This window comes from Lygodium microphyllum, chromosome 30 (genome assembly GCF_053477565.2).
Source record: "Lygodium microphyllum isolate KBCC chromosome 30, Lygodium_microphyllum_v1.1.10, whole genome shotgun sequence".
NCBI lineage: Eukaryota > Viridiplantae > Streptophyta > Polypodiopsida > Schizaeales > Lygodiaceae > Lygodium > Lygodium microphyllum.
The window spans coordinates 58,706,471-58,716,594 of NC_141164.1; the positions used below are offsets into that span (position 1 = coordinate 58,706,471).

The 10,124-nt window shown below is 36.9% G+C and overlaps 1 protein-coding gene across 2 annotated transcripts; it reads left to right on the forward strand.

Annotated features, from left to right (window-relative positions):
• The first annotated feature begins 2,359 nt into the window (after positions 1–2,359).
• Positions 2,360–4,942, forward strand: LOC148009884 (uncharacterized). Of its 2 annotated transcripts, none has more exons than XM_087673110.1 (3): positions 2,360–2,910; positions 3,317–3,834; positions 4,426–4,942. In XM_087673110.1, exons 2-3 carry the CDS (start codon positions 3,428–3,430, stop codon positions 4,637–4,639), a joined length of 621 nt encoding a protein of 206 aa, XP_087529236.1. In that variant the 5' UTR covers positions 2,360–2,910; positions 3,317–3,427; the 3' UTR covers positions 4,640–4,942. The 2 variants fall into 2 exon arrangements, with proteins under 2 accessions (XP_087529236.1, XP_087529237.1); XM_087673111.1 differs by lacking the exon at positions 2,360–2,910 and adding an exon at positions 2,939–3,228.
• Positions 4,943–10,124: the final 5,182 nt, after the last annotated feature.

The window sequence follows — 10,124 nt, forward strand, 5'->3', positions numbered from 1 at the left end:
TGTTGATTTTCATGCTTATGGGAGTGACATTTAAGTTTCATTACTATTCTAAGAGGTGAAGAAACATTGGTAGTTTATTTGCACTTAAAATCGCTTGACATGGGTGTAGATTTAACTCTTGTCTAGCTATGATATTTGGTTTTTTGCTTTTTCTATTTTTTATATACTAATTTAAGATAGTCTAATCTTTTACTGTAATCCTTTTGTGCAAATCCTTCTTAGGCTAGGTACATATAAGGCAAGGAGAGAGTTTCCACCTACATATGAGGGACCTTGCTTGTATGTGGAAGGTACTACCTTTCTTACACATAGGGTGGTCACCAAGCATAGAGTGACTTCATTAACTACATTTGTTATGCTCCTTGTCACTCTTTTCTCCTACCAAAAAGATTAGTTAGAGGCACAACATGGCATTTATTGAGCCAATTTCATTAAGGTTAATAGAGGTTTGCATTTGAACATTTATATGCGATATTTGGTCAATAGCAATTAGTGTTGAAATGTTTACATGGTCATATTGAGCTAAAATCATTAAGGTCAATGTGGATAAGTATGTAAACATTTGCATAGTGGTTGGTTGGTTTTGATATAAAAAATATTAGCTTTGGTTCCTTTCTTTATTTTCTTTGAAATATTTTAGTTATTTTCCTAAATGTAAAAGAGAATAGTTACAATCATTGCACTTCTATGTACTAGATGGCCTCACTAGTGTTGTTGGTCAAGCCTACTAACCATACATTGCATGGTTTGCAAACTTGTAAACCTCAAGAGGCTTTGCCTAGTTAGCTTTGCAGTTTTATGAGCAAAGGAAAGGGAGCTCTAGTGTTTACTCAAATAGATCATCCATACATTTGGATCTTGTCCACTTTGGAGTCCTAAGTAGAGAGCTTATTTTGTCTCCTTATGAACACACACCTTCTTCTCCCTCCATTCAATGCCTTTTTTATTATCTAATGTTATTTATACTTGATTATTATATATTACTTTCACGTTTTCCTTCGTGATAGAAAAACACTCTTATTGATGGTGTTCAAGTCTTTAATTTCCGCTTCCAATATGTGAAAAGATGGTAAGACTGTAGCCAAAACCTTTGGCTCGTGTTCCTATTCTTTTGGACAAGATAGCTTTCCTAACCACTGGCTATTATGCACTTTTTGGTAGGGACCTAGGAAGATTCCACCAATGAGTAAAGAGGAAGGGCTAGACCATGCTTTGACAAGCAACTGCCAACTAGTATCCACAAACTTGCTTGTCACCTTAACATTAAAAAAATGTGCATTACTATGCATCAGAGTTAGGAGATGAAATGACCACCTAGTACCAAGTATATGTGCCCATGAGAAAAGCACCCATCGGTTGGCCATGCCAATATGCAACCTTTCAAAATTCTCTCTCTTTTCTTTTAAAAGAAGGTGTGTGGAAACGTACCGAGGATAGTCATGCTTACGTTCAATAGTTGAGAAATACATAAGTTCCTTGGTAATGTGTGCCTCAGTGAAAGTCTTTCCTTGGTAACAGTTTGGAAGAGCAGAGTAAACGCCTAGGTTCTTTTGGTAGTCACATGACTCATTGCTTTGCAGATGTCCAAGGGAAAATTTGAAGGGGTGATGTGTGAGGTGGGCAGGCACCAATTGTTTAGAGGGATGGATGGATGGATGGATGGCACTTCTTCACATTGTTTAGAGGGATGGATGGATGGCACTTCTTCACATTGTTTAGAGGGAAGGATGGATGGCACTTCTTCACATTGGGTGGATGCTCCAATCGCACGGGAAAAAGCCTGCAAAAGAAAATAAGGACCTTTTAAAATTGATGTGAATGTATGATGCATTTAGGTTTTTACAAGCAAGCGTATGTGTAGGCAATGCCTTTCGAGTTGTCATTATGAGTCCGGAGGCATGAAGGCTCCCCGAGTCCTTATGAAAAGGAGAAAGGGGGGGGTGAAGAATCATGACAAGTATCTAAGGCTTGGGGGGCCAGAGTGGGGTACATGATACGATACATGGGAAAAGGGCAAGGGAGGGCGGGGGGTCTTCATGTCATGTCAAAATGGGTTTGGCAAGGGCCAAATTATTGAGATACCTGTCTCGTCTCTGAGGGAGAAGGGGAAGAAGATGCGCTGACGTATGCACCAAAAAGGCGAGGAAGTGGGGCCCAACGCCCTGCCATGAAGGTTCGGAGTTTCTTTATTTTATGATATAAGCAGTAATAATATAATATAATAATAATAATAACAATCATAATAATAAGGCAAAAATTTTACCTTGAGCGTGCCTTATAATAATTAGAGGTACCATTGCCACCTTTCTTTTCACTTTCATGCACGCTCGTTCTCTCTCTCTCTCTCTCTCTCTCTCTCTCTCTCTCTCTCTCTCTGTCTCTCTCTTTTCCTCTCAACCTGCACTCCAGTCTAGCTAGCTCTCTCTGTCTCTGTCTCTCTGTCTGTCTCTGTCTCTCTCTCTCTGTGTTTTCAACCAGATCTCTCTCTTTACTTCTCGAACAGTAGAGTTCTCTCTCTCTCTCTCTCTCTCTCTCTCTCTCTCTCTCTGTCTCTGTTTTCTAACCAGAACTCGAACAGTAGAGCTCTCTCTCTGTGACCAGAAGTTATTTCTCTTTACTTCTCGTACAGCTCTCTCTCTCTGTGCCTTCCTATTTATCTCCACCATTCTTAGCGCTCTGTCTCTCTCTCTCTGTGCTTTCCTACGTATCTCCACCATTCTTACTACTTAGCGCGCGCTCTCTCTCTCTCTCTCTCTCTCTCTCTCTCTCTCTCTCTTCTTTAGTCGCTGTTTCTCTGAATTGCCTCGTTGTCATCCTGTATATCACATGATCACCCATCCTACACATTTGAAGCCCACTACTGTCATCAGCTGCCCATAGTGCCAAGGATACAAATTATTCCTTAAGCAGGTACTTCTCTACCGTTTTGCAGTAGCACGTCCCCACTCTCGTGCCTCGAGTCTCAGCCTGATTGTACTGAAAGTGGTTTCGAATCTCTGATCAATATAGTCGTCACATGCGTAATCTTACAGAAAGAAATATAGTCGTCACATAAGCTTACATACTTTTATCTCAATAAGAATGAATTTTAGGGTTTCATATCATCATCTGAGTCAGTTGATGGCCGTAATTTGTTATCATCTGGATCAGTTGATGGTCGTAATTTGTTATAATCCAGCTTGTAAGAGTAGTTACTTAGGATGGACGGACTGTCATAACCTAGACTAGGTGGTCTGATCTAACTGAGATCTCAGCAAACTAATTAATTCTGCTAGCATTGGGTAGCACTTTTACTAATCTATCCAGTTAAATGCAGGTTTTTGCACCTTGAATCCAGATCAGCAGCTTCATGGAAGGAAAAAAGTGCAGAAAGCTCATGGAAGACGCTATGGATTAAGGCACTGCATAGTGGTAGAAGCTCACGAGAATGCTTGGTAAAAGGGACAGAACAATGCAGAGGACCACCAGCATGTCTCAGCTTGGAGGAGGGTCTCGTAGGCATGGAGCAAATATGGACCGCTGTAGTGCACGGATCGACGGCGGTAGAAGGGTGCAGCATGAGAGAGCCTTATGCACCACACAAGCTGCTGTATTGCAGCATCAGACTCGACAATATGGGAATTACCCGCAAGAAAGAACCCAGTTTCAGAACATGGGAAGTGAGGGCATCACCAGGGAAACGCAGTTGAACTTGCCCAAGAACACGGTCTCCAATCCTTCAAAATTCTCCATGAGAGAGAAACACTTTATTGAGGCAATAGCCCAATCTTTCCTGGATGAATGTTTCTTCTGCAAGAGGGGTCTTGGACATGGAAGAGACATCTTCATGTACAGGTATGTGATTGTCCTAGACATCCCTCAAATGTGAAATGGTACTGTCAAATGTGCAAGTTTGCCTTCAATACACAGAGAGAGGATGATTTGAAGCCATGGCAACATTACATGGTCTGAGGCTAGATCCAAACATGATTAGGAGATTACTTAGTTTAACTTTTGGTATCTAGGGAGAGGATGATCCTAGGAGGTATGTACTCTTAACTTCAACAGGAATCTGATAAGGTGTTTACTGTTGTCTTCCATAGAGAATCTGATTAGTGCTACTAGCCAATTCAATCAGATGACTTCACCTAGCTAAGTAATCTCTCAAGCATATTTCAATATATTATGGGTAGCCTCAGATTATGTAAAGCGTTGCATGGCTTTCTGAAGCTAATTTTCCAGACAATACAGTATCTGTAGTCTCGAATTTGCAACACGGTCATAGCTCTTGAAGTTCTTCTCTAAAAGCCCCACTTATGATTGCTAGTTCAATGTTCAGGCATATCTGTTGAAGTTAATTCTCTAAAAGCTCCAAATGTGATTAAGAATACTTGCTATTTGAATGTCCATATTGTGACTGCAAGAGCTTCCATTAATGGACTGCAGGGGGGACAGGGCATTCTGCTCAGAGGAGTGCCGGCAACAGCAAATCCTGGCAGATGAGCGATGGGAGAAGTCGTCCATGGTGGCATCGTCTGATCAGATGAAGGGGCCATGCCAGAATGGAAACGTGGTTGGCGCAGCAGCTCATGTGGGCAAGAAGAACAATGAGAACACAATAGCATCAGGATCAGTTGCAGGGTCTGCTATTCTTGCGTAATTAATCTTGCTTAAGCTGCTAATATTAATGCGTAATGAATCTTGCATATGGCTGCAACGAATTATTGGTTTGGTAATCCAATCCAAGGTGTATTCCCCGTACTAGGTGCGTACAAGTAGTTCATGAGCAAGATCAACGTGCTAGGGTTTTTTTGACTATCGGGCACCATTGTAAGTGACTGCTCTTACAAAAGCAAACATGTCATGAATGCCCCTAGAGTCATTTGTGCATGCCCCATGGACCATAAGACACCAGCTTTGGACATCAATATTAAATTCTCCTTTTATATAGAGTGTTTTACTATTTAGTCCTCTTTTTCTAGAGTTTTTACTACTTTTAAAAAAGATAAAATTTTGTTATTTTAAATACTAAACAAAAATGTAGAGCCTTGTGCCATTCAACTTTGAGATAACTAGTTTGTAAACAACCCATGTAGTAAAGCTTCACTAGATTTGATCAAGTCTTCATCTGAATCAAAGGTTCATGATTGATTGCACATTTTGTGATAGAGTATTCAACATGAGAGGTACTGGTGCCATGCTTTTCTCTTAAATGCATTGGCTTGATCGTTATGATTTTAGGGGCTGAAAAATGATATTTTTCCGAGGACTCTAATTTTTTGGACTCATGGCAAGTCATTGACTAAAGTAGAAACATGGTATTTCTTCCATTTGTGATTGCATGGTTTGGTCTTAATGCCACTACTAGGAAATGTAAATTTCATTTATAAAAAAAGCATATTGATAATGACAATGCATTCTTTATGTTATTCTTGACTAAGTCAAGTGGTCCTTTATTTGAATGTTGATTCAAAAGAGAGACCATCTTTCCATCTCTACAGTGGAAATTCTGAACTCACATTCTAAATTTAAAGTAAAAGATTTTCAAATTGACTCTACTTGGTATGCCTTTCTATCAAGGGTAAAGTCTCTAAAGATTTAATTTCACATTCTCAATATAATTCTTCAATTAGTGACCACTTGATAAGATTTGATGGATTATTATTTACATTTATATTGAAAAAGTGTATTGCCAACAACAAAATATATCACCTATTACCTTGGATTGAGTCAAAGTAGTCCTTGAAGATAGAGGCCATCCTTTCATTTGAATTACAAGGTCTCTACTACATATCTTAATATTAAATAGCATAAAAAATGTATCCTCAAGAAGTTTCCAAAATGTAAGTGATCTTTTAAAGGGCATATCTTGGCATGCTTTTCTCTTAAGGGTAAACTTTTCAAAGAAGGTTTTCACATTCCATAATTGTGATCGCTTATACATATATTTTTATAATCAAAATGAACACACACACACACACTCCCATGAAGAAAAATGAACTGAGAAATGAGCCTTTTAGCCTTTGCTCCCCCCTCCCTACTCCTTCGAATAAGGAAAAGTGGAGAGAAAATTGTAAAACAAGCATTTTCATTTTTCATTTTTGCAATCTCATTTTGCCCTTTTTTATATTATCAAGAAAGGATTTGCTCTTTTTCTCTTCTAATTCAAATGTCTTTTTTCAATCAAATTTTATATTTAAACAGGAGTTAGTTCTTGGACTGTGGCGCTTGTTTTTCAATGCAAAATGATTAGTAGATATGAACTAATCCATTTTATAGTTTTTTTTTTTAAAATAGAGAGTTTCTTTTAATGTTTTTTGAAAATTTTTAATATTATAACTTTGAGTCAAAGAACAAACATGTTAGTCATTTTTTTTGTTTTTTGGAAATATTTTTTAAGGTAATTTTGAAATACTTAAAATCTAAAAACCCTTGCATATCCCTTCTCTCTTAGCTATTTTTTCCCATTTCATTATTCTCTCATAGCTATATTGTGATCTCTTCTCTAATTTTTTTTTTTTTTGAAAATGTTTTTGAAAGTAAATTTAAAATATTTAAAAAATGAAAACTCTTCCATATCCCTTCTCTCTTGACTATTTTTCTTCATTTCACTATTCTCTCATAGGTCTACTGTGACCTCTTCTCTATGTATATGTAGCCTTCTTTCTACTTATTGAACTACCTTGATCTCTCTTGCTCATAATAAATCATCAATAATCAATGTATGCAATCTATCTTTGTCTATGCACTCTACAATGTATATCCATCCTCTCTCACATACTAAGCTACTTGGTTTCCTTTGACATCTTTATGTGTCTATTTGTGCACCTTTAGTCTATCTCTTGAGATATACAACTCACTATTTCCATTAATATATTTGTACATCTCCTCCAGTCTATCTTCATAAACACAAAACCAACTACTTTCATTAGCCTCTCAATGTGTCTATCCATGCCTCTCTAGTTTACCTTCGTAGATTTAATAACCCTATTTTGATGAACAAATATGTATGTCGATCCGTTCCTCTAAAGTCTAACTCCATAGATATTAAACCCCTTGTTCTCATAAGTATCTTTGTGTGTTGATATAAAGTATCTTTACACACTCAATATACATCCATCTAAATTGTGTAATCAATTTATATGTTTGTAACTAGGGCATAAGCAATAATCAAAATGAATACATGAAAAAAGGAGTTGCATATTGAGATAGAGCTAGAATGTGTCCCATTATTCAGAGTATACCAATGCTAAGATATGTGCAAGGGTGAAAACGGCTTGCTTGGTTACATTAGGCTTCTCATTGATCAAGCATTCAAAGTATTCACAATCTATTAAGCAATTGTAAAAAACTATCATGATGTGATAGTTGTATATCAACTTTAAATATGACAGCTTATAGGATAAGCAAAGCAATTGAATGAAACTATAACTAAAAAAAAAATATGATTATCATAATGCAATACACTATTCATGACATTCGTATCTTATATCAGGAGACAAAGCTACAATTTGACGATCTTAGAAAAATTAACAGGCACAAGAGCACAAAAAAATACTAATGAATGAGTTGACTGTGAATAGCAGTCAATGGAACTGATTTGTCAAAGTATGCAAGATAAGTAGTCAGCAATGGTAATATATTATGATATGTTTGCTGAGGAATGTAGTGGTAAATTTCAAATTTTCATCAAATTGGATGAAAGTGAGATCATCAAGGAAGTAAATCTTGAAAAAGTTAGTGTAACTTTGATTAATAGAGCCTTAAATTTTGACAAAATTTATTAGATATGCTTAATGCCCCACCCTTTTAATATACCATCAATGATCCATAATGCTCTAAGTTGTAATACCCCCATTATGAGGAGAAGCCATATGTAAGATCGCGTGGATTGGATCCTGACTTGTATGTGAGATGAGGTCTATGTGACACAATAGCAAAAAGGTAACCTTTTTGGATCTAGCCTTGGTTTTAGATAGAGTAGTTATGCTAATATCAACTCTAGAGACAATGCATTGAGTTTGGGGAGGCCAATCATACATATATGTATATATCATGTGGATTCAATATAAGGGATTTTTAAAATATCATTTTACACATTTTTTACATACAAAAGGGTCCCATATGAAAGGGTTACTTATAGATTGAATAGAAAAAGGTTATATTTTATTGAGAAAAAATTCACAGATAAGGATATTTATAAATAAGCCTTGAACGCACGTGATATAGATGGTATATATATAATATGAATTACCCGAGGCATTGAGTTGCAAGGTATAGGAGTTATTAGGGATACATATTTTGGGATTTGCGGCCCCTAGCTAGGGGGTCTTAGGGGGGCTAATGGGCCCCTTTGACAGGGGTCTAAGGGTAGCGCCTTTGACTCGACGGTAAAGGGAATATTCCTTGGCCAACTAGGAAAGGTTCATAATATGGTTGGATATGTTGAGTAGACTACCTTCTGGAGCTATAAAAGAAAGACCCCTCCAAATCCATCTTCAATTTATCTTTCACCCTGTTAGAGTTCTTTTAACTAGCCTTAAGCTCTTTGTATACCATTGTCTAGATTGCCATTTAAGCTTCACAGTAGAAGTGTATGGATGGATACAGCCATCTTTGTACTGGTTCATTTAAAATTAAAGCAAATTTTCATCTTTATTTGTTGTGTATTCTCTTCTCCTTACTCAAATTTTATTCACTATATTGTGTAATTTCTACATGGTATTAGATCCCAAGGGACTCTGAGGAGTGAAGGGTATGCTAGAGGCTCGGGGAAGTTACTATATGTATATCCTCTACATCACGTGCATTCGAGGCCTATTTATAAATATCCTTATCTATGAATAAAACATAACCCTTTTCTATTCAATGTATAAATAACCCCAAGGCTTCAATAATCGAGAGGAGAAATTCCATTTGTTACATCACGTGGTGGTATTGTTGTAGCGATAATTCAAATACTCAAGATTCATCCACCAACCTTTAGTGAAGGTAAGATTGTACAAACTACACTTTGTGAAAGTTTAAAATTGCAACTATCATTGATTCTTATGAGCTTCTAGAGATGATACTGGAGACTAATCCAAAACCATATCCCATCCTTGATCTATCCAATTTGAGTGCTATAATTCCTCCAAATGCACATCTTCTACAATCTTGGAAACAAAGGAGCCCATCCTCGATTTATCAAATTTGAGTGTTATAACTCATCTAAATGTAGATCTTCTACAATCTTGGAAACAAAGGAGCACATATGCATTGTGTACCTTGGTTACAGGCTGTTTTGATAGTGTTTTGACCTTGATTCAATATTTTGTCACTATTGGTAGAATAACCACCTTTGTCTTTCACATTGGTAGAGAATACAACATGATCTCCACTACTACTACCTTCTCATGCTTTAAGCCACAACTTCTTCTCCATTGGTGGTGCACAAAACTCCTCAAATATCAAAGCTTGGGATCTCCCCAGTGTATTTAGGGTAGTTATCAATCCATTAAACTTTGGTAGACAAATCTAAAGACAATTCTAAGCCAGCTTCTCACTAGTCTTTTGTATCACACTGCCAGCCATCTAGAAGCACAAATTCTTGATTTGAGTAATGAATGCTTCAATTGTCTCTTCTAAAACAAACTTCTCTATTGCTAGTTGATTCTCCAAGTTTTGAATCCTTGTTTGATTTCTTATTTCATGTTGACTGCTCACTATATTCTAAGTCTTTGATGCCTTGGTGATATGAATGTTATGCACATGTTCCAAAGGATAAGAAAAACAAGTTAAAACTAAAAAGCATAAAATGTATCTTCTTGGGTTATAGTGATGAGCAAAAGGCTTACAAATTGTATGACCAAGAGACAAAGAAGATCATAGTGAGTAGTGATGTGGTGTTCAAGGAACAGCCACATACTGTGGAGGAGGAGAGAATATAAGTTCTTCCACTTTATCATCCAATGAATTACTCCATTATGAATTTGTCCTAAGAGCTATTCCTACCCTCAAGGAGGAGAAAGCATCATCTTCAAATGATGAGGAAAGGGTTCACCAACCTACAATGGTGCATTAGAAAGCCATTTCCGTGATGAGTCAAGTAGCTCTATGATTGTAATAATCCTAATCCTACCACTATTAACAAAAAGGTAAATGGA

Coding starts and splice junctions, on each gene's coding strand:
- LOC148009884 (XM_087673110.1), top strand. CDS start 3,428: ATGCTTGGTAAAAGGGACAGAACAATGCAGAGGACCACCAGCATGTCT. Junction 3,835..4,425: donor AGAGACATCTTCATGTACAG/GTATGTGATTGT, acceptor AATGGACTGCAG/GGGGGACAGGGCATTCTGCT.